The sequence below is a fragment of the Sturnus vulgaris genome, chromosome 14, assembly GCF_052056855.1.
Source record: "Sturnus vulgaris isolate bStuVul1 chromosome 14, bStuVul1.hap1, whole genome shotgun sequence".
Taxonomy (NCBI): Eukaryota; Metazoa; Chordata; class Aves; order Passeriformes; family Sturnidae; genus Sturnus; species Sturnus vulgaris.
The window spans coordinates 2,089,855-2,115,098 of NC_142256.1; the positions used below are offsets into that span (position 1 = coordinate 2,089,855).

Consider the following 25,244-nt stretch of genomic DNA (forward strand, 5'->3'; position numbering starts at 1 on the left):
ATTCTCATGCTTAACTACTTGTGTTAATCCACTCCATTTAATTTCATCATCTAAAACTGCACCCCGAGTTTGGTGCCCAATGCCCTGATTCCTCCAACCCAAACACTGGCAGCTAAGTTCCAATTTAGACGTAGACTACTCTCAGAGAAACACTTAAAACTTTTTTTTTTTATTTTAAAAGCTGCAGCCTTTTGCAGGAACAGCTGTCTGAGATGAGCTAGTTTGAAATAACAGACATCCCAACCAACAGGAGGATACAAAATACAATACACAGAACAATTTTGTAACTTTATTCTGGATGCTGGAGTCATTATTCCAACATCATACAAGGACACTGCTTTACACACTCGAGGCTGCAACACCTTCACACGTGGGAGTCAGAGGGAATTTTTCTCAGGCTCACTCTGGTCTAAGTAATCCCTGAGGTATTAAGCATCTTGGTACTTTTATCCTAGAACATCTGAAAGCTGTGAGGGCTCACATCTCTCTTTAATGTGCTGGCGGTGGGTCGTGCTGCAGAACTGAACCATTTATCACCCTGGCTCACCTGCAGCTCTGGCCACCAGCTCACAGCCCCTGCTTATCCTGCACACACCCTGCTCGCTGTTCTTCCACGGATGCTGCTCCTGCTGCTGCAGAGTCAGAGCTGTTGGTGCAGTTCCAGTGACTAATTCTTGCCTGACTCCCCAGAATATCACGGGTGTGGCCACAAGGAACGGGCTTGCAGAAAATGCACATTAATTCCCTGCAATGTGTATCTGCACCCAAGGGCACCCCCAGGGCCAAAATGCACCTGCACCCAAGGGAACACCAACTACCCCACTTATTTTGGAGAAATTAGTGACCGGCAGGAGGATTGTATGACTTCGGGTGCAGTGAGTGTCTCTGATGAGAAACAGCCCATCACATAAAGTGTCCTCATCACCCACTCAGTTACTTTCTGCCACTTACAAATGATGGAGCCACCTGGCTACTCTCACATCATTCCCTTGTCCTTCCTCCTGTGATTGTGACAAATTCCTCCTCCCATCCTCTGGTGGTGGTATTTCTGTCAGGTCTGGGAAGGCATTGAGATGAGGGAGCTGGCAGTGCATAATATCCCATTGCATCCTGTGCTGCTTGTATAAAACATTCTGATCTTCCCATATTGAAAGAGCACGGAAGGTATGGAAATCTGGGGGATTGCATTTGGATTTTGTTTGCTTTCTTGGTGAAAGATGGTGTCTGCCACAACCAAACTATGGTTTGGCAAAAGAGGAAAAATGGGCTGTCTGAAAATAATCGATATTGAAACTGCTTCAGGGCACTCCTGGAAGTATGTATTTATTGAAGTCTGAAATAGCTGAGGAAAAAACCAACAAAGTTATGGCAGAAAAGTTCTTCCTTCTCTGAGACAAGAACCGCTTGAAGCAGAGGTTTAACTCTTTGCTTGCCTTGCTCTGCCTTCCACAGACAGGTGCTTTGGTGCTGTGTGCCCGCAGTGCCTAATTAAACAGCAAGCCCTGATTTCCAGACTGGGGGGACACAACAAAGGGCCGAGAAGAGCAGCTCAGACTCTCCTTTCTCAAACCTCACAGCAGAAACTCAGTGTGAGTACAGGAGAAAAGCTCACCTGAAGAATAACTGCTGCAAATGTGTATTTATCCCTGCAAGAGAGGAGGGGAGAAATCCTGCAGCAGTGCCTGGGGCTCATTAACAAACGGGATTAATGAAGATGCTCTCACCACTCCACTGCAGGGCACTCAGAGATGCACTCTCATCCCCACGTCTGTTTTATTGGCACAGGATTCCTGCCATGCCCTGGAGAAAAAGACCCCCAGCCCACCCCAAGGACTCCTTTCTCCTCCTCCCACCTGGAATGCTGTCATGCCACGTGTATCCCATATAATAAAAACACCAGGAGGAAGAAATGCCCAGTCTAGCACCCAGCCCGCAGTGATTCAGCAGGGGGTGAACCTGATTACTGCAGGTTAATTAACGACCCACATCTGTAAAGCTCAACGTTTATTAACGACTTGTTTTCTTCGGGGGAGAGATTAATTGATGTTCGCCCTTAGAAGACACATGAAGGAAATTTGTCCCTGAGAGAAGGGATGCAGGAATGAAGCTTCCAAACCCGAGCTGCATGCACGGGAAGAGATTGGAAGTGACTGCCAGGAAATGTCACTGCTCTCGGTATCAATGCAGTGACACAGTTTAAGTGACAACAAAATCTCCTGTAGCATTTCCAGTGTCATTTTCCCGAGCAGGGGCTCGTGCTGCTGGCTGGACTCTGTGCTTTGCCTCGTTGATCTGGAGAGATCAGTTCTGTAGCTCTGGGTTTGTCAAGGGCAGCCTTTCTGATGGGGCCAGTCCAGCTCCCAGCTGCTCCAGACACAAAACCATTAACACAACAGCCCTCTCTGGACCCTTCACTTCAGTTAATTGTTATGATGGGTCCCTCTAATTCATGTGGGATTGTGTGTAATGTGTCATTGCATCACTGGAATTATTCAGGGGAAAGAATGATGAGTGGTTTGTGGCCCAGTGAATAGCAAATACTGCTATTCTTATCCCAGTCTTAGGCTTGGGCTTTGTCTTAGTGACAAGCCTATTCGATGACAATAAAGGAAAGGGAATTGGAGAAAATGGCCAAGGAGAGAATCTTTGTTTTCTGTCCCTCATTCCGGTCTCCCTGGAATGTGAGGAGTAGCAGTGAACAAAGAGAAAGCACTCGAAGCATTGAAACAGACTGATAAAGCAGCGATGCCTTTGTGATAAACTGCTTTTCTGCTCATCTGGAAGGTCAGTGGTCCAGCTTTTCTCATACTTTTTACCATGATAAAGATCAGATGTCCAAAAGAATCAGCAACTTGATGGGTCTGTGATCAGTTTGACCAAGTGAATTTAGGAGCCACTTATATTAGCAGATAATCAACAACAGTTGTGGAACCTGTTCAAGAAAACAACTCAATACTCCCCTCTGTGCTTTAGCCAGGAAAGGAGCTCACCCACACATTTCCCCGGAGACTTGTCCAGGAATTTGGAAATGAAAATAGCAGAACTGCTGGTGGTTCTGGTTTTGCTCTGGTTTATCTTCTAGAATAAAACAAGTCACCCAAAGCAGAGGAGGAAGCCTCTGACCAGCCAAGAACACAAACAATTCCCCCCACTCCCGCTTTGTTCATCACCTCCCTGTCTCCTAACCTGCCATGTCAGTGGTCAGAACTGGAGAGTAAGTGTCCACTGCTTTATCTGAACTACTGTGCACACAAGATTTTGCTTTCTTCCATACTGCTCCTGACCTTAAGAGCCTTAAAATGCAGAGCCACGCTGCTCTAGCTTTCCGTCTGTTGACAAATTTAATCATCAAGGTACAGATTGGCTTTTGGGTACACAGAATGAGATTACAGTGGAGAAAGCAGTTTTGAACATTCAAATGAATGTTCAGTTTGATAAGGGCTCTACAGCCCCGAGCTGTCTCAGCTCAGATCCATCCTGCACTGGGATTACTCAGGAATCTCAGATTATGGTTTTACAGCCAGGAGACTCTGGTATTACAGATGGACATGATCTAATTTCAAGTGGGAAGACTGTGGAAAAAAAGAAATTGCAGGACTGGGCTCCTGACACACCCGGTTTCACATGAGAAAACAGAAATAGGATAAAAAAATACATACCACAACACCCACCCCCCAAGTTAAAACCAAACATCAGGAAGCAGTGGGAAGGTTTCCCTTTTTACACCCAAGGTGGTCAGCAAGGTTACTCCACAGGAGGAGACAGGGGCAGATCACAGCCTGTGAGCCTTTTCCAGCTAAGCAGCATTTACAAACAGAGCAAAACCTCCCCTACAGGCACGATTCACGCTGCTGAGCAGAGATCCCAAATACCTGCCGGCAGAAACTGGGGCCAGCAGTCTCCAGCATCCCAGAAGGGACCCACTTGCTGCAAGTCAGACAAATGAGGCACACAGGGAGAAATAACAGCAAAAGGAGAAGGAGGAAACTCACAGCAATGAGCTGGTAGGAGTTGTTCATCATGGCTATGAGCATGTTCAGCAGCACAACGAGGGAGATGACGTTGTAGGTCCCGAACATCGTGGCCCCAACAAATTCTGTGAACTCGTGTCTGGCTTTCACGTTGGTGACGTAGAGATTGAGCAGCCCAAACACAGACCAGAAGAGTGACTGGAGGGTCTCGAAAAGTCTGCAAAGAAAGACAGGTTTTTAGCCAGCTACCTGATGCTGGGGGGTGGGAAATGATCTTCAGGTAGGGAACACACAGATATTGGGAGACACCACAGAGCACAGCCACTCACCACAGCCATTTGTCCCTCCCTGGGGATAGCCTGTGCTCAGCCACAGTGACCCACCAGCCAGTGCATGTGAGAGCTGTGCCATCAACAGCATTTGCTGTCTGTCCAAGAGCCCACTCCACATCCTTAGTGAGCATAATTGCCCTGAGGAACACAAGGCTCCCTTTCCCACTCTGCACACATGCAAAGAACAGCCACAATATATTCCATTTAATTAAAATTGCCATGCTGCGATGCTGCTGCTATCTATAAACTCTCCTGTTTAATCAGTGCCTGCATCATTAACATGTCTGCAGGATAAATGCTCAGGGAGCCCATCCCCAAGTACAGCACGAGTGCAGCAGTTAAACAGTGCACAACAAGAAGGCACCAGGAGGTGGGAGATGGCAGAAATCACAGCCAGCTGCACCTTTTGCTCTAATACAGGCTGAGAGTTTGCAAATGCTTCAGCTGCTGTGACCCTGTCTGCAGTACCTGCCCAAAAACTCTGCTGTGTTTGGAATACACCTGCCCAAAAACTTTGCTTTGTTTGGAATACACCTGGCCAAAAACTCTGCTGTGTTTGCAGTACACCTGCACAAAACTCTTTTGTTTAGAATACACCTGCCAAAAATCTCTGCTCTGTTTGGAATACACCTGCCCAAAAGCTCTTCTGTGTTTGGAATACACCTGGCCAAAACTCTGCTGTGTTTGTAATGCACCTGCCCAAAAACTCTGCTGTGTTTGCAGTGCACCTGCAGAAAACTCTTCTGTGTGTTTGTAATACACCTGCCCCAAACTGTGTTTTGTTTGGACTACACCTGCCCCAAATTCTGCTGTTTTTGCAGTGCACCTGCACAAAACCCTGGTGGTTGTGAGAGGTTGGTGCAGCAGCTCCCACCCACCACGGGCAGAGTCCCTGGCAGAGCCCTGCAACCACCGCTCAGTAATGACTCAGATGAAGGAGAGTCATCACATTAATTCAGCTCAGGAGCTTCTCTTCTTTTGAAGGCTTCCTTCTATGGATGACCTGGACCTGACCCCAGTGAGCTGATGAGATCATCCCAGGTCTCTCTTTGCTTCAGCCACAGACAAGTGACCTTTCACAGACACGTCAGATGCGTAATCAGCAATCTAAATAATTGCTCTATTTGGGCATCTTTGTTTTGGCTTTCCAAAATATGGCATTTATATCATCCAGAAATGACATTTATATGCCTGTTTAAGAGTTTCCATTTCGGCCTGAGGTCAGCAGATGTTTTCAAATGCAACTACTAGACAAATCAATATGAATAATTCAGATGCCTTACTTGACATACCCAAAATCTGTTCTCTCATCATCTCCAGGCATTTGTTCACATGTATCTCCATGCCTTATATGAGGATTTGGTTTATACTTTGTGGATGTATCTCATGTTTTTCACTGGCCAAAATCATAAAGATGTTTTAAAGGAAAAAAACTTTCTCCCAAAGCTTGGGCTGTTAGGCTTATTAAATAACAGAGGTAGTAAAATGGGGATTAACCAAAGAATGCCAAGCATTTCTTTACTAGAAGTGGTGGAGTGCTAGCTGTCTTTTAAGGTATTGATAATATTTTTACTATTAACAATAGAAATACTGCTTGGGCTGTAGGCACAACACAGACAGAGGTTCTCATCATTAAACTGAAATCAGTTCTAGATGCACAGAATTACCCAGGTGTGTAATTTGGGCCCAGACTAAGGCCAACACATTCACACGTGGGCATTTAGTGCCCTTGACAAAGACACTGAGTGGTTCCTGCAGCTCTGCACAGCAGTGAGGCTCAGGTGCTGTGTCCTCAGTGTTTAATGACAGGACAGGTCCACAGCCTCTTTTCACAGCCCGTGTTTCAGGGGGGGCTCACACTACTTTGGAGAAGCAGGTATAAAAAAATAGAATTTTGGAAATTGTGATTGAGAGGCTCTCATGTCCTGCTGAGTGTATTTTGAATCCTAATCAAACAGAGAAATTCTCAAAGCTCCACCACTCTCCATGGTGGCTTCGAGAGAGCAAGTGCCCCTCTGGAACCTGAACCCAGGGGGAGTGGCAGTGTGACCCTGCAGAGAGCAGGCAGGGAGGTGTGACTTCCTCCACCCCTTCCTCCTCTTCCTCACTCTCATCTCCCTCCTTCAGTTGCCAGCATCATAGCTATAAACATATTTTCCAATCATCTGCCTAAGCAGCAGGCACTCTGCTTTCTGAGGGATGGCAAGGCCAAAGCAGAAAACCTTAAATTATTCATGATTTCCCCTCGCTGCTGTCACAAAGGAATATTACTTTTCCATGATCTGTGTGTGCAATGCAGAAAATTTCCTCGCCAAGAAAATGCTAAACCCACCCTTTGAGAGTAATAGGAAAAAATGTGCCCGTAAATAGGTGTCACACTTGACACAAGCTGCACACACACAAGGAGCATCCTCTCTGCTCCCCTTGCAGAATCAGAGCTCATTGTGTGAGCCCAGGAACGCTGGTGGGAATCAAAGTGCACTGATTCAAAGCTTTGCAGATTTATTCCTTCATAAGGAATGAACCACGAGCAAAGTCAGGGTATCCAGCTCTGGCTGGACTGGCTCCAGTTTGCTTCCCCCCCAATCCAATATTTGGATCTGCAGCTGCTCCTTCCCAGCCACTGCCCCATGCTGTGCATCTGCTCCCCAGCCAAATGTCAGCTTGTGCTGGGGGTGTTAATAACGACCATTTAAACTTTTAAGAACACGTTAAATAAATTTCTTACGCGAGCCTCAAACAAAAAGTACCTGCAGAGTGTTCTGTCCCCTGCCAGGAGACCTCACTCCTAATGGATCCCCTCCAACTGTGATTTTGTTTTACACAAACCTCTGCCACAAAGGCTGAGCCCCCTCAATTTCCTTCCTGTGCTACATTCCCTTGGCAGGGGGTTTAAATGAATGTTAGGGTGGCAGAAATTGTGCTTTGTATTTAAGCTGATCCACACACTTTCTGCTAAGTGCTTCTTGTATAATTTTTAGCTCCCAAAACATTACACCTTCTTACAGACTTCAGGATGGTTGGCTTGTTGCTTTGTATTTTTTTCCTGCTGGCCCAATGCTCTTTTTCTTCAGTCAAATCCTGCTGTTGCTTTCTCCACTTACCTGACACAATGAAATCTGTAAAATTTGCAGTGGTGGCAGGCCCAAACCAGAGTGCAGAAGTGAACACATCTGTTGAGCATAGCTCCAGAGCAAGGCAGGATTTGGTACTGGATTTTTTAGGCTTGTCCCTTCTTGAGGTAGAATTTAGCCCTTAACACACACTGTGCTTGCCAAACTTTCCTCCCTCTGGCTGCTGCATCAACATGGACACAGATCAAGGAATAGTGTTTGTTATTTAATTCCTTTGCAAGGGCAGCACGACACATTTGTGGGGCATGTGAGGCAACTGAAACAGAAAAAAGTCTGAAATCTCTTAATTCTGTTTGTCATTAGCACAGTGCAGGTCCATTCATTTCCCCCAGGCAGGGATGGGTTTCATGAGAAAATTAATCAAGCCTGTGGTGTTCCGGCTCTGCAGTGGGAAATGGCACAAGTCTGGTCTACCAGGTCATGCTGCTCTGGAAGGATGGGGCTCTGTCCCATGAAAATTCCAAATTTCTTTTAGGAGAGAGCCCACAGGACAATGCTGGAGCCTCTCCTCTCCCAGCCAAGCCACGTGGCCTCAGCCATCATCTGTTTTTGATCAAATACATCCCAAATCCTTTCTTAACCCCGAGCCTTCAGCTGACAGAGGGTGGAGAATTATTGGGCATCATGACAAGTTTTATTTAATTTAGCATAAAGTGGTGGACAACAGTTTTGTTTTGCTTGTTTGCAGGGCGTGGGCCTTTTTCTAGACCGTGCTTTATTTATTTCTCCTGCCATTGTGAGTTAAGTACTGTGCAAGCAGCAAGAACAATCGGGTGGGGGCTGATTATTATAATTATTTCTACTATTAGTAATTAAAACAAATACATCAGCAAGACAATTCATGTCATTTTTCAGCATGTGCTCTCTCTTTCAGCTGTGCCAGCTGTCCTCACAGCAATTTCCATGCCAGCCTCTCAGTAAACTACCAGCATTCCCAGCAAAAAAAGGTTCTGCTGGGATTTTAGTCTACAAGGAAATCAGAGAAGCCTGCAACATCATGTATCCATAAAAATGATCTAGGTGAGGTTGTTGCTGTTGCTGTATCACATTATTTATTAATACCTGTTTTTAATAGGTTTATCCTTTATTTTCTTCGTTGCTGATGCTGTATCACATCTATTAATACCTGTTTTTAATAGGTTTATCCCTTATTTTCTTCATTTTATTCAGGCTCCCCTCCTTTCTTCAGTAATTAGGCAAAACAATTACTGTGGCAAAAGGACACTTCCTTTCTCAAATACACTGAAATTGTGCAGAGATATTTTAAATTGCAGGATCGTGTAGGGAAACTCCTTGATCCAGAACTAAAATGTCTCCCACTGCCAGACCTAAGTAAGAGTTTGTGACAGCAGAGCTCAGCAGAATGTCTGCCCCACTTCACTCCCACCTTAACCACCTCACCTGGCGTTTGCAAGTGAATAAATAAAGGCTCTGTCAGTGCAGTGACAGGCAGCAGGCAAAGCAGGGGACAGGGGACAGGGGAAGCAGCCTCAGAAGCAGAAAGGAGAGGATGTCTTACGTGGAGAAGGCATTGTTCTGTTTCTCACATCGGATCCCCTTGCAGTTGTTGGGTTCCTCCGAGGCACTGGTCTCATAATAAAAATAAAGCTGGTTCAGTCCATTGGCAAAAGCCAGCAGCACCAGGCAGTAGATAAAAAGGAACTTGAGGATGTCTAGCAGCATGCGTCCCAGAGAGATCTGCAGGGGTCCCAGGTGGGAGTTGGCTGTAAACAGGGAAATGAGGCGCAGGGAGCTCAGGATGTTGGATATTGCAAAAAGGGCTTCTGCAATGAGGGTGGGGTGCCACATCTCCCACTCCTCCCTCGGCCGAGATCCATTGTACTGCAAGAAACAAAGAGCAAGGGTGGAAAAGTGAGCTTGTAATGACTCTGAGGGAACTCAGCCTGGAGAAAAGGAGACTCGGGGGTGACCTTATCACTCTGTACAGCTCCCTGAAAGGTGGCTGTGGTCAGCTGGGGTTGGTCTCTTTCTCCAGGCAGCACTGACAGAACCAGAGGACACAGCCTCAAGCTGCATCAAGGGAAAACTAGGTTGGATATCAGGAAAAAGTTTTTCACACAAAGAGTGATCAAGCACTGGAATGGTCTGCCCAGGGAGGTGGTGGAGTCACCATCCCTGGATGTGTTTGAAAAAAGCCTGGATGTGGCACTGGGTGCCATGGTCTGAGTGAGGTGTTAGGGCTGGGTTGGATTTGATGATCTCGGAGGTCTCTTCCAACCCGGTGATTCTGTGAATTCTGTAAACTCCAAAGGTCACACCCACTGATTCCAACCCTTCACAGGTAAATCCTTAACAGGTACTGTGACACAAAAAAGACTTTTAACCCCTTACACCTCAGCTGCTGTCACAGTCGGGATTCAGGACTGAAGCTGACTTGATTAGGGCAGAGATGAAGGTTTAATGATGCTTTATTATGAATTCTGCCTACTGATGGTGAATTCTGCCTGATGGTGAGAGATGGGACCAGGTTTTCTTTAGAGGCTTTGGGTATGTTTGAAAACACTGAAAAAATAATAAATAATAATAATGAATGAATAAATAATAAATATTATGAATGACTAAATAATAATAATTAATGAATAAACTGAAAAATCAGGATTTTTTAAAAATTTGGTTTACTTTTGAGTTTACAGTCTGTGGGTTCCTTATGTCCATGAGTTCATACACAACCTCCTTCTCTTTCAACATTTAAAGGGGTTCAGATTTTAGCAGCTTCCAGATGTAAATTTCAGATTACTTTTGTTCTTTTTCCTCTTAAATATGACTGCACATTATAAACACTGCACATTCCAGGAACAATGGGAGGGAGGGAGAAGAAAGAGAAGAAAAAAAGCAGTGAACTATTGGATGTTTCTCTTCCCATGTAATCTCAAAAAAGAGAGCCAGCAGCCCAGAACCAAAAGGCTTTCTTCGTATTAATTTTCCTATTAGTTAATTTGTCATGGCAATTTTAGGAGAGTTGCTAAAGCAGAGGTCTTAATTGAAACACTGGGTACAGTTGAGTGCATCAATTACAACATTAACTGGGTTTGTAATGTAACTGTAAAAGCAGAAGCGTTTTCTGAGCAAAGTGCAGCCAGATGAGAGCAGGTAACACAGAAGAGCTGCTGCTGGAAAATGCTCTGGTTCTGGAAAATGTAACTGCTCTGCCTTAACGACAGCAGCACAGAGAATGGAGTCAAAGACATTCAACATCAAGGAATAATTGTCCTTTTAACATTCGTCTCTGCTCATTTAGCATGCATAAAGAGGCAAAACTGCACTCAGAATAACACAGCTAACCCTGTTTAGGGCTCCTAAAATAATTCTGGTACCTTTGAAAAGGAAATGGTACCAATATCACACTGACAGACAAGATTGCAGAGACTTTCTATTTAAATCTGAAGGCCCAATGCACAAGCTCCCAATTTTTTCAAGGGCTCAGCAAAAAGCAGGTTGATATTTCAAACTATCCCTCTGTATGAAGGAGATGAGACATGATACAAAGGCATTTCAGCATGACCTCGGATTGCTCCTGACATTTCCAAACTGTTCTTTACTACATGAACATCATGGCCTGAGCCTGTTTGCTTGATTTGAAGATGGGTCTTAAAATGCCCACAGACAGGCAGAGAGGTTAATTTTGGTGGGTTTCCAGCAGTGGGGGTGGGTGGGTGGGATTGGGAAGCCTGGGCAGCAGATTTGAACAGTTATTCCCAATTCTCTTCTGCAGGCTGGCTGGACACAGCAGCCCAGGGCTCTCTGCTAAGGTCTAGCACAGATGGCACATAAAGGTATGGGAAAAGGTCTTCTGTGTCCCACACCTCTTTTTAAAGCAATATTTAGGTGGTTAAGGTCATATTTTGGTCCTTTATGAACAGATGGTATCTCCTTGCTTGGCAAACAGAATCTTCAGAGCAGCCTGGCAGCACAGGTAACAGAGAAAGAGCAGAGTTATCTAATCTGGGAAGGCTGGAGTAGCTTGGTTTGGTGTCTCTTCAAGAGATGAAACACAGCAGAGATGTACACAGAATAGTACAAATAAATTACACCATGCTGTCACATTTACCCTTCCTCATTACATGTTAATTCAATGCAGCAAATGAAAACTGATTAAGAAAGTATTTCTACCCTATAATTAGCCTGAAGATTCCATTGGTATCAGACAATATTAGAGCCAGGTCTTGGAACCAGTCAAATCAAGGGGAAAAAAAAGTTTTAACGTAAAAACAAGGATGTAAAACATTTAGTGTCAATGTGCAATTTATTTTTTCTGATATTTGGCAGAAAGTTAAATGTCCATGTAATCCTTTGAAGTTCTAAGAAGTGTTAGAATATGGTATATTGGCATATATCCCAGCCTCTTCCAGCTCAGGGCTGTTCTATAAATAACAAATCATGTTGCAGAATGTTTTGAAGCCATTATCAACCTTAGAAACCCTCAGATTTCGGAGCACCCTGCAACCCCTGAACGACACAGGGCAGAGGGAACTTCTGTGGCCACACTTCAGAAACTGCTCCCACAGAAGATTTCATGCACCTCTCAGAATTGTGTGACACTGGCCCTCACCAGGAGCTGACCTGAGATCAGATCTATTCCTGCAAACCCTCCTTTGTGTGCTGGCCCGTGGGGTTTTGTGGTTAACCTGCACGTTTCTGTGGCTCTTGCACCTCCTCTGTACCTGTGCTGTGGCTGGGAGTTTAAATCCCGGTGTGTGGCTGCACAAACCCAGGGATGCACAGCTCCTCTGGCAATTTTTGTGTGAGGAAGAACCAGGCTGTTAAAATTTTAAGATTTGTCCATGCATTTTACCATCTCCAGCTTTTTTTTTTTTTTTTTTTGTGTGTGTGTGTGTGTGTGTGCATTGCTTGTGGTTTAAAGACCAACCTTTCAAGTCTGTAATTTCCTCCCTGGTTCTGAATGCTGGGAGAATAAAAGACATAATCTGTTCCTGCTTTGATGCTGTTACAGAGCTGCCTCTTCAGGGAGCAGCAACCAGCTTAAAAGCTTTTCCCTTTGAAAATCTGACTCACCAGGACTGCAGCCTCCAGGATTTAACAAAGGCCCCATAGCAGGGCTGTTTGCATTTTGGAGTCAATGGGCTTGGTGAAATTTTCTCCTCTTTCCCCCTCTGCCTGCTGGGCAGGACTAAACAGGGCTGCTCTGGGGAAGTGTTTGTCCTGGTTATTGGGAGCTGGGCTGCCAGAAGTAAAACTGGGAAGAGCAGGAGTGGCCGAGGAGCAGATCCCAGTGCCTTGATTTACACCTGAGTAATTCCACTGACTGCAGTGAAGCTGCTGCTGATTCATACCAAGGGAAGAAATAGGCCAAGCACGAAGCTCCTGCTGAAGCCAAAGAGAGCTGTTGCATAAGGAATTTTACAGGATGCCTTTTGTGTCTTGCCTTTGAAAAAGGGAGACAGAAGGAAAGTGCTTCAGGCCATCCCCTGGCTTCAAACCCTGTGCATATGCTAATTTGGAGCATCAGAAGTTTATAAATGTGGAAGGTGCTTTTGAGGATGAGCTCTGATGTGAGCTCTCACCACAAATGGAACATGACAGGCAATAACCCACAGGGTGTTAAAGCCCCAGCTTGCTCCTTTGTCACTTCCCTGCCCACGGGTCACATATTGAAGAGTAAATTGACCCCTTTATATCAGATTATCAGATAGAAGCCTCCTAAGAACAGTCTTGCTCTTCTCAGTAGACCTGTCACAAACTTCTGATTACTCATCTCCAGATCTGTAGGACTACAGATTATAATAAAGCTTGGCTCTAGAAGTTTTCAGGTTACCCCATTCTTGTTTACCATTTTATTTAAAAGCCATGTTTTCCCTATGCATTGTTGAAGGAGGTCCAGTGCCAGCACAGAAAACAAAGTGCTTTGGTAACTGAGCAGCTACAAAAGGCACAGGGAAGTAGAGAAATTTCTCCCCAGTGCCCAAACAATCTATTTAACTTTTAATCAAAGGGTCAGAATGAGCAGGATGTTCATTCTCCAAACAAAATAATAAGCTTTCCAGGTGAATTTTCAAAATTGGACTGCTTGAAAAGCTGCTATTTTCTTTGCTCTGTGATTTTCATTTGAACAGTTTGTACCCTGTGCACTACAGCTCTCACCAGCACATTACAAATTCCCTCTCCCAAGTTACTGTACCTTGACATAGGCAACAATTTTAAGGGAGATAGTTGCAAGATAGAGGGAGTTCATTGCAAAATCCATCAGATTCCACCAGTCGTGTACGTACTCATTGAATCCACCATCCCACATTTCCTTGATTTCTCCCCAGATGAAACCTGTGGAAAGAAAAGGAGTTCATTGCCATGACAAAGCATTATTTGCCATTAAAGCTCTGTGTGTATATATGTATGATGTAATACCAGACAACTGGAAATTAACAGCTAGGAAAAAATGCCTCATCCCTCCTGCCTTCTAAAAGTACAATGCTGCTGATTATGAGACATTTTACAAGTCTGTAGGGAATGCAGTCTGGAGAGAGCTGAAAAAGACCTTGGTTTCCTACCCAGGGCTCCAGATATGCACATGAGGAGACTGCCTGAAACACATGTTATTTATAACCAGGACGAGTGAATTGGCTCAGCTGAAATTCGTTCTACGTGAACAAACTCTTCAAGCAGCTGTATTTGGTGTGGTTTCTAACAGACTGTCTGCTCTCACAGACACTCTGAGCAATTCATTGCTCTGCTGGACAGCACTGATTTTCCCTGACTTTTCTCTAGCAGCAACAGAACCAGCTTCTGCGTGCCAGCACAGCTCTTCCCTGACCTGGAAATACCACACCAAAGCAGGGGGACGTGGATCCATCCCGTGTGCTCAGCCACTGTATTTACGGATGCATCTTGCTGTACAAGAAGCCCCCAGGGATTATTTGTGAGGAAAGGTAAGACTCAGCATGAAGCAGGGCACTGCAGCCTGGCACTGACTCACCTGGTGTCAGATATGGCTGTGGGCTTGGTGAGGTGTTTGTTCCCAAGGATACGGCCAGAGCCCATCATGTCACCTCTGAAATGCCTTCTGGTGATCATTTTTGGCACTTGCTAATGCTCACTCTACCTCCTTGCAGCTGAAAGGGTGAAGGGCAGCTTCTGAAATTCATCACCAGACTGCTAAACCCGCCTGACACAGCTCTGATTATAAGTAACTTCTATGTCCTTTCTTGTAGAACTGTTTAAGTATTTTTGAAAGCCTAAGAGCCATTAAAAAGCAAATGGCAGCTCCTTCATGCCCTAGATGCTTCTGAAAATGTCTTTAGAGCCCCAGGTATTTTGAATTGCCCACTTGACATTATCCTCAAATGAAAACCAGAAATGTGTGAAGAGGAAACAAAACAAAACAAAACAAAATCCACCTCCAGGTGCATTACCAATACAATTCCCCAAACTGCTGCCCCTGCCTGACCACAGGATATTGCAGTGGTCACTGATGTGCTGCTTGCAACTCAACTTTAAGAACCTGGAGGTTCAATCTGAAGAGCAGACAAAGTTGGAATGAACTGCTGCACGCCCCCAAATATCAATCTGAGCTGCTCAGCTGCCAGCCAGCAGGTCAGTGGCCACACAAACATAATGTCAGGGCCAGCCAGGTAATCCTATTACAGCTGCCTCCACGTCTTTGCATGCACGCAAACCCATAAAATAAAATAAATCAATGGAGAGGAGCCTGTTGAAGAACTCTTGCACTGTATTTATAGTGAGTTATCGTTGCTGGTTACTATAGCTACAGCAATTCTGTGTGTGCCTGCTCTCTCTCCTTCTATAGTGGAAAATATTTCGTAAGTAATAACCTTTAATCTGGTGAAACTGTTCTAATTTCTCTATTTAATAAACAGTCATACAATATCTCTATTTGTCTGAAACAAAGGAACTCAAGAACAGACAGCTGTAAGAGGTACTTTTGAAAGGTTTTTTTAAATGGATTATCCTTCTTTCATCTGCAAATCAATTTTACTGAAATGCCTACCATTTCCCTCAATTTTAACCATGAATTTAAAGATGATGTGAAGATATCACCTAAGCTCAGAAAATACATTTAACCTCCCGAGCTTACTCTGAAGTTTCTACCAACACCTGCATTTCAGTGCATAAATTTCAGTTTCATCAGATAATGAGGCTGGTGGTGGAGCTGTGCAAGGAGCACAGTGCCCTGGGTCACCATCCAAAGTGATTTGTGAACATGTTTGCAACTCTTACTTTCCTTCCCCGTTTTCCATCAGCAGCTATGGGTTGGGCACAGGGACAGCTGGGTTTGTTCAGCACAGAGCCAGAGACACTACAGCAACAAGGAGCAGGGTCCTGGGGTCACCAGGAAGGTGTGGAAACCACTGCCCATGAGCAAAGTGCCTGGTGACATCCCCAGCTCCCAGGAGTGCCACATGCTGGTGGCACAGCAAGGGACACGGGAGCTGAACCAGAGGAGGGATCAGGGTCCTGATGGAGCTCACAGGTTTCCAGTGCTGCTGTGCTGGAGCTCAGTTTGGAAGGGTAAATAGTCCCCTCTCATTGAAAATACATCCATCTGGCTTCTCTGTTCTTCTCCCACCTCCTCCCATCTCACCTGAACATCCTGCCCTCAGCACACAGACACCTCCTTCTCTCCCCAGCTCTGGCTGCCCAAGCCAGAGCCTCACATGTAACTTCCAGACAATCAACACTCCCTCCTTCTCCTGCTGATATCAGAGCACTTGCTGCTGATGTGGTCAGTGATTATCAGCAGAGAGTGAGGCTTATCTTCCCTCTCCTGCATTCCTGCAGCTTATCTGGCAGGAATGAGCCAGGCTGGTTTTGCTGCCTGCAGGGGCAGGTGAGGGAGCAGGGAGAGCAGAGCCAGGCTCTGGTCACTGCCTGTCCCTGTGCCAGCCGGCAGCAGCAGTGACACCGTGGGTGACCCAGGAGCTCATCCCAACCTGCTGCTCTCACCCAGCAGTGGGGGAAGCAGGGAGGGAGCTGTGTCTGCCCAGGCTGCTGGGGTCATGTCTGCAGGCACATCAGATGGCACAGAACAGCACAGCAGCCCCGGGCCAGCAGGAGCTGTTGTTCCAGGAGGAGCCCAGCTGTTCTGTGCAGTTTCTGGAGCTGGCTGCCAAATCTCTTCACATGCTGGGCTCGGGGATGAGTCCCCACACATTTGCCATGGGTGTGAGTCAGGCCCTGCAGCTCAGTGTTAATGGGTGTGGGATGTATGGGATTTACCTAGAACCCAGGGCAGGATCAGGTATGGGATTTACCTAGAACCCAGGGCAAGATTGGGGGTGGGATTTACCTAGAACCCAGGGCAGGATCAGGTATGGGATTTACCTAGAACCCAAGGCAGGATCAGGTATGGGATTTACCTAGAACCAGGGCAAGATTGGGGAGTGGGATTTACCTAGAACCCAGGGCAGGATTGGGTGGGGATTATCTAGAACCCAGGGCAGGATTGGGTGGGATTTACCTAGAACCCAGGGCAGGATCATCCACTCCACGATGGTGGGAGGTGGCCCCTGCATGTGGAGGTCAGTCCTGACGATGTGCTGTGACGCCAGCAGGAGCATGAACAGGAAGGTCAGGTAAGAGCCAGTGTGGCAGATAAACTTGATAAATGGCTTTTTAATGAACAGTCCCAGCCTGCTCTTGGGTGCAATCAGGTATGCCACGGATAGCACGGGGAAAAGCAGTCCAATGGTGACACAGGTCAGGAGTTTCACTGCCCAGTGTTTCCTCCTCCAGCCCGGGAAGCCGTCGTACCAAAGCGTTGCTAGCAGCTGCTGGCAGTTCGGCTGAGCAACAAACTGGGGAGGAAAAAAAGAAAGAAAGATTATTCCTGACTGCTACTCCACGTGCACTCCCCCTCACTTATGTGTCACAGCCCACACAGACCCTCAGATTATGTTTGGGGCTGGCTATGGGCTGGAAAAGAGTATTTTGGACATATAGGGGGGAAAAGGAGGGAAGTTTCACTCTTCTTTTTCTATGTAGGATTTAAGATTCCTTCTGGTGGAAGAAATTTTTTTTCTACTTGCAGCATCAGCCACTCACCACACACGCAGCCTCGTGCAAAAGCAGCACCAGGAGAAAGAATTACTACAAGCTGCTTCTCTCTCCCCATGTGTTGGAGCACATTCCTTTCCAGAATGTCTCAGGTTTGGACCGCCTCGAACAAGTCACTGTCAGCATCTTCAAAAAAGTGACTAAAGGATGAGGCAGGAGGGAAAAGGTGCAAAGCTCTGGGAGTGTGTGTGTGAGAGGGAGAACGTCTCCCAGAGCGTGTGGGGGGCTGCCGTGTGTGTGTGTGTGTGTGTGTGGGCTGGCATGAGCCAGCAAACAGCAGCGCCAGGTGTGCCCAGGTGACAGCAGGTGGGAGGCAGGACAGCACATTGGGAGCCCTGCCCCGCTGCTCAGCCCCTACACCAACGGGGTGAAGCAGAGGCCAGAAGGAGCCTTTGATCACAGCAGTGGAAGGCACGTTTGACAGCTCACTTTGACTGTGTGAAAACCAGCATCGTGATGGGGGTTTGGTGCACCTCAGCCCGGCCACAGCACACATGCTCAGGGTGCAACTCCCAGCCCTTGGGATTCCAAACCAAGCCGTGGGGATTCTGCTCAGTGCCAGAAGATTTCACATTCCTGATCATACCTGCACAGCCCCATGGCTTTCAAGGCCTTCCAGACCCAAAACTAACCAGAGATGTCTGCAAGACCAAGACAACTCTGTTTTTCTTCAAAAATATTTAGTCCACACCCAAATCTTTTAAATATTCATTCGCCATAAAAACTGCCCAGGATTGGGAGGACTTTTGTGCCCAATTCTCAGAGTGCTCTAAACAAGCAAAGCACTGTCATTGCCGTGTTCAAAATGACTAAACCTAGGTCCAACAAAAAGACAAATTAGTTGCTCATAGATGAAGTCATTCACTTCTGTAGGTATTTTTAGATTTTGGTAGCATATTTTATATGTCTTAACAGTCTGTTTATATCAGAATCAGACCATTTTTGGACTGGGTAGTTCAAATGTATGGAATGACCCAAACTGGCACTGGAAGTAAGCTCTCCAAGGGAACTATGTGGCATTTATGAAGCTGGATTCTGCTGTGTTATTACAACAATAAGCTCCTGATGACTTCTGCACTGGCACATGATACTGCTCCAGAGGGAAATAATATCAGAAGAGTGTGTGATTTGGAATCAACCAGCACATGCAGGCAGCTGAAAATGGACAGCAGCTCATGGGGTGAGGGTTTCCAGAAAAAGCCAGGACCTGTTGCTTGTAGTGATGAGAAAATATTATTGTAAAATTCCATATATGGGGGCAGTGATCACAAAATCTCAGAATCCCAGAATGGTTTGGGTTGGGAGGGACCTCAAAGCTCATCTTATTTCCACCCCTGCTATGGGCAGGGACACCTTCCACCATCCCAGGCTGCTCCAAGATCCATCCAACCTGGCCTGGGACACCTGCAGGGATCCAGGGGCAGCCACAGCTTCTCTGGGGAGGCAACAGAAACAATTCTACAGAAACTGGAAAATCCCCAAGCATCGACTGGTGTTTGGCTGTGTTTTAACTCTGATTTCAGAAGGGTCAGCTCTGTTCTCTCAAGATCCACATCAGGAGCTGTTACTGGATGTGTTCTGCAGTGATTCACAGGGCAAGAGATGCTGCTGCTTCTCTGAGATGAGGCAAAACTTTTTCTTTTTTTTTTTTTTTTTTTTTAGAGGGAGAAAATGTTATAAACACATTTTCTCTTTATCACATATGATAGAAAGCTCTGAGGGGAGAATAAAACTGTTTTTCCCCTGAGTCAAAGTCAAAGTCATTTGAGAAATCAAATGACTATATGTTCCTCTGGTTGCTGTGCAACTTGCAAGCATCTTAAAAGTGCCTCTTCTCTGCCTAATAGCTCATTTCTAAAATCTGCTTTCTCAGTTGTATCTGATGTTAGTTCTTCAAATGGAGACAAATTCACACATCATGAAAGAGCAGCTTTAAAGAGCAGATTGGCAAAAGGGAATGGAAATGGAAAAAGCCATTAAATTTTCCAATCAAGCTGGTCCCAACCTCAATGAAAATTGCCCAAGGGAAATTTAAGCACACCACACAAAGAGACTCCCTAATGTCATAAACCACCAAATGCTGTGTTTATTAAAGGTAAGGCCAAGCACTTACCAAAGCAGACTTTTACTAACTTGTATTAGTCCAAATTATTAATCACAGATTTTAAATCAGTAAGCACTGATGCTTTTATCTCCAGTAGTGCAGTTGGCTGAAAACCAAAATTTCCAGTGTGCAGAAACATTGGAATTCTGAATTACAATGAAGAACCAAACCAAGCCACTGGTGTGCTGCCTAAAGAATTTATTGTTTTTTGGAGAGTTTGCTTCTAGGTGCTGTTAACTAAACTAAACCCCCAAATTCATTGACCAGACCAAACCTTTGAATGCTCAACTTATGATTGATTGTCTTGGAGTCATAGTGCTAAATAAATGCACACAAAATACAAACATATATTATTTTAAGTATGAAGTACCCTGAAACTCTGATAATATTGTGGAATTTTTGATTTCCTCCGTAATTTCAGATTTCTCCATGAAGTTAAGGGAATTTCCACTTTGCAAATAGTAGAGCAGAGAGCTCGAAAAGCAGCTTGACATCTTCAACACTACTTATACAAGGCTTTTCCTGAGTGAAGGTTAATCTTCTACATAAGTAACCCCAAATGTGTTTTTTCACATTTTTTCTGAAGCCTTTCATGTGCACAGGACTGAAACAGTGCCTGTGTACATCACAGCCTTTTATATTTCACGTGAATGTACCGTGTGTGTGTGACAGGAGTTGACATCAGTGAAAGTTCCTGCACAACAAAAAGCAGGAAAAAACCCTGCATTTTGTCCCAGTTTTGTGGATGGTCCAGAGTCAGATGCTCTGCACCAGAAGCTCTGCTAAGAGAACATACAACCATCAAACACTATTTCTCCAACACTTGACAAGTATTTTATCCAAGGACTGCTGCATTACAGGAGCCTCCAGTCTCTGCCACAAACAGCAGCACAAGACATCACCCCACAGACAGGATGGAGAAATGTTCTGACAGCTGCATTAGTGAAAAGGAATGTCACCAAGAGGTGGCATTTATGCTCAGTTCAGTGAATGTAGGAACTAAACATCTGATGCTGTGTAGGGTTTGGCTGGGGTAGAGTTAATTTTCCTCACAGCAGCTGGGTTTGGTTTTATGCTGGAAACAGGATTGAACACACAGGGATGTCTGAGTTATCACTGAGCAGGGATTGCACACAGCCAGGGCTTTTCCTGCTCCTCACCCTCACCTGAGAGGAGGACAAGGATATGGGGGGGCACAGCCAGGACAGCTGATCCCAGGGATATCCCAGACCTTGTGGCATCACCCTCAGCACATGAAGCTGGGGGAGAAGGAGGGAAAGAGGAAATGGGGCATGTTTGTCTTCCCAAGGCTCTGTGACATCTGATGGAGCCCTGGGCATGGCTGAGCTCCTGCCTGCCCATGGGAGGCACTGAATGAATTCCTTGTTTTGCTTTGCTTGCCCACATGGCTTTTGCTGCACCTGTTCAAACTGTCTTTATCTCAACCCACGGGTTTTCTCACTTTCCTCTTCCAGTTCTCTCCCTCATCCCACGGGCAGGAGTGGGCGAGTGGCTCCTGGGGCTGAGCTGCTGGCTGGGGTTAAATCACCACAGAAGCACTGAAGTGGTTGCACAGAACATTGTCCAGGGTGGTCCCCACCTGCAGAAGCATTTCTGGAGGAGCTAATCCCAAAAACAATCTCCTTGCCTGTTACCTGTTGAGCAGAACCTGTCCCTAGCTGAAGGTACAACAGGGACACAAGATGCAACTCAGAGTCCCTGCTTGTGAGCACACACCCCTGTGATACCTGTGAGCAAGGTGCTCAGTCCCCCCCTTAGAAAATGGGGATAAATATCTTTGCCTTTCCAAGAAATGAGATCAGCAATTCCAGTCATAGTTGGGAAGCACTCTAGAGATTACTGCAGCACAAAGTCTTTTATGTTCTCTTTTTCTTCTCTCAGCCTTGCCAGGGTCTTTGTGTAACATTTGGCTTGCAGGTGGATTGTGCTATTAGAGAATTTCATTTTCAATGTTCATCATGCTCATTGCCACCTAATCCTATACCAAGGGGGATATTTTTAAGGGGAAAAAAGCAGCTGCTGGATGGAGTGCCTTTTCCTTAATAACTAATCTTTACTGATATTTTTAAGTCACCTAAATTCCATTTCTCGGGAATTAAATGCTTTCTGCATGCTGTCAAACACAGAAATTATGTTCCACCCCCCTCCCCTCATCTATGGGGAAATCCCTGATCTCTGGCAGTCATAAGTAATTTAGGATCAGACACAGATGGGTTGAGATGTGAATGCCTCAGGGAGCAACTGAAATAGCTCCCTGATAGACATCACAGGGGCTGAGCACAGCATCCCTCTGCCTTTATTCTGATTATCGTGACTGCTGCCAGCAGCCTCTTGTTTGGAGTTTGTTGCAGTTCTTGTCTGTACTCTTGCAGGGGATGGTGAGGGTGAACGCTCTTCATAGATGAATAACCACTAATTTGGAACTGCAGAGCTCTGTCTTAATAAGCAGGACCGAATTTCTCTATCAGTCAGCTCCAGCAGCTCCTGGGGAGGTCACCAGGGAGAGCCAAACACGGCATGGGAGCCACGAAATTACCTTTAGCTCCTGCCTGACTCTCCCTGCAGAAGGTCAGACCTCACCAACATCACTGCAGCCCAGAGCATCCCAAACCTGCGAGGCTGCTGGATAATACTGGGTGGTGCTGCCCTCTGCAATTAAAGCTCATTAGGCTTTGGAAAGGCAGATTTTCTCAGGGACAGAGGTGGATTTTGCAGCCTGGGTGCCGTGTCTGATGCAGCAGTGTATCTCAGAGGCGTCTGTGAAGAATGCAGCTCTGCTGTGAATCCCATGAAAAGGAGAAATGCCACTGCCATTCTCCACCCAAGCAGCACCACACACTGCCAGGGCCACACCAACCCCTCTGCCTCTGTTTTTACCAAGACCAAGATCTTCCGAGGAGGAATGGGGATATGGTGGTTGCATCAGGCTGATTGCTCTTAAGGGAAATTCCAGCGTGCAATAGTCAAAGAGCCTCATTTCTAAATTAGCCCAAGACAGGAGAGAGGAGCTCTGTGTGGCCTAATTTGATGCCTGCAGCAGAGAGCCAGTGAGCCCTGTGAGACCACATATTCTAGAGAAGAAATGCCAGCCTCCTCAAGTTCGCCGTGTTGCAAACAGTGAGATGAATAAGAAAACCCTCTTTTGTAGCACATTTCTTTTTAAAGTTCAACCTTGTTAATGACTGCAAAGTTATTTACATTCTGCTGCCGAAGTGTGAGCTGCAGAGGGTAAACACCTAATGGCTGTTCATCCTGTTAATTAAGTACTTTCTGCAAAAGGAAAAAAAAAATAGGAGAAATGAGACAAAGTAGTTGGGGGGGGTGGGCTGTGTAACCTGGGGGAAAGGGACTGCACTACTCAACATTCCTCATCAGATATTTCCAAGATATAATAGTTTTTCTGCAGGAAGAATATCCTCTCAAAAATAGGATATCAAAAACCAAAAAAGAATCAAAAATAGCTGTGAGTAGCAGCAGTGAAGCACTGATGAAAATCCAAATGGCAGCATTTCCTGCCATGGAGGAGACCACACAGCTGAGCTGGACCAGCCCTCCAGGAACACCAGGTGCTACCCAAACTGCTCAAACCCTCAGCTGGCAAATAAAACAAACTCCAGATCCTCCACAGATGAACATATGGCCTCAAATTAGCCAGGAATTCAGTTTAATCTGTTCTTAAAATATTTTAAATTATGATGACACATGAATCTTAACTAAAGGTCTCCCATCCATAATAGATCTCTCTGGTGGTAGCAGACATGAACTCAGCTTAAGTGGTAGCAGTTGGAAATTCAGCAGTGAGGTGAACGCTGACAAAAAGAAAGAGTGAATAACCTCTAAAATCCTGCCACTGTTCCATCAAAATTCATGGGTTTAACACCTTCAAGTTGGATTGGCTTAAATATTTAAATTAAAAGGTCCCACATATCCTAAGACAAAGACAGATGCTTGCAAATCCTGGATACCTACCCATGGAAGAAGCAATTATAAAGTCTTTAAGCTTGAAATTAAATCCATCTCTACCCAGAGTGCTTAAATGTGTGTTTAGCTGTAGGTTTGTATTTATGGCCTGTGTCAGCAGGATTTAGGTGCATTAAATTCTGCACTGAATCAAGGCAAGGTGCTGAATGCTGCTCCTGGAGCAAACACCCCAGCAGAACAGGTTCCTCTGGGCCAGACCCTGAGCAAGAGCCCAACAGGACCACAACTTTCCAGTATTTATTCAAGCAGACAGCAAACTACAGTGGATAAATAAATCCCTGAGGGAAGTATCAAATAGCAAACATCCCAGGATACAGTTCTCTTACAAAGATGCAGGAGGTCTGGGCTGTGTTTTCCAAAGGCAAAGTGCTGAAGTGCTGAATATGAGAAATACTGATATTATTTAAAATACTGATAAATAATAAATACTGATAAATAATTACTGATGAGGTTGAGAATTAACCCCACAGGGAGTTAATTCTCAACATATACCTGGGTCCCAAGTGCTGAACGGGGGACATGGGACACAGAAGCACTGGAAAAACACTAAAAACTTTTTAGAGACAAATCTATCAGCATTTCCTGAGTGCCCTTTCAGGCAGCACTTCAGGAGTTACAGATTTTGGAAGTTAATACTGGGAGCTCTCAGGGGCTTGAGCAGAAGTGGGGAAGGTATTGACTTTTAAGTAAAAGGCTGGGCTCATTCTCTCTAGTGAATCACTAACATTTACATTAAATAAGTGATAAGCAAAGCAAACATGAAAATCTGAAAAGCCATTTATGAGTATTTTTAAATACACACCTACTTTACCCGATAAGTGTTAATAAAAAGTCCCAAAATTAGTTTTCCTTTGCTTCCTTTCTGACCTGAGACACATTTACGCTGAAACTATAATTTTGGATTCCTCTGCCTTTCTGCCTTACCTTCTCCTGAATGAGTAAATTTACTCCAATACCCACAAAAGAGCAGACTGGCACACTACAAACACTTCTCACCTCCTTGGGAACCTCCAAAGGCTGCCCCTGCTCCTGGGTTGTATCACCCTGGCTTTGCTGAAGGAAGTTTACTCAGCCAGCTGGGGTTTGGAGAGAACAAGAACAAAAACTGCAGTCACAGCTTTGAAATGTCAGTCTGCACAAGAGCTCAGTTTGGGGGGTGTCATGACAAACCCACCCATTCATCTCACTTCTCCTGGAGCCACCTGTGAGGTGGTGACTGCTCTCAGTCACCTCATGGAGATGGTGATGGGCTCGATTTACACAGGAGGTGAGAGGAGTGTGCAACCTGTGGGACACATATGGAGAAAGCAAGAAAATTACAGCCTGAAAAATATTCCAGGCTGGAGCTTCTCAGCTCTGTTCCCAGCCCATGAGCTGGCCCAGCTGAAGGCTAGGGAGAATTTCTCCCAGGGTGATCATTTGGTCACAATAAAAAGGAATTAATAACAAGATAGAACACCTGTTGTGGTGTGTGCCCAGGCCCTGGCCATGGGGTGTCTTCTCTCTGAACCAATCACCTTTTCTCTACTCTTGGAGTTGCAGTCATGCTATAAAACCAAGTGTGTTTCTGAATAAACTTGGCTCTTTCTTCCTGTCATGAAAGATGACCATGTAGCTGTGCATCTTATTTCTGCCACACTTAAAGGGTTAAAAC

The 25,244-nt window shown here is 45.4% G+C and overlaps 1 protein-coding gene across 2 annotated transcripts in view; it reads right to left on the reverse strand.

Moving 5' to 3' along the window:
* TRPC5 (transient receptor potential cation channel subfamily C member 5) overlaps positions 1 to 25,244 on the reverse strand; it is a 104,704-nt gene that overhangs the window by 22,323 nt on the left and 57,137 nt on the right. For both annotated transcript variants that reach the window (XM_014877232.2, XM_088172954.1), the window contains 4 exons: positions 16,889 to 17,225; positions 13,595 to 13,734; positions 8,957 to 9,279; positions 3,993 to 4,188 (listed from right to left, as the gene is read on the reverse strand). In XM_014877232.2, coding sequence (XP_014732718.1) covers positions 3,993 to 4,188; positions 8,957 to 9,279; positions 13,595 to 13,734; positions 16,889 to 17,225 — 996 coding nt within the window. The remainder of the gene's footprint in view (positions 1 to 3,992; positions 4,189 to 8,956; positions 9,280 to 13,594; positions 13,735 to 16,888; positions 17,226 to 25,244) is intronic.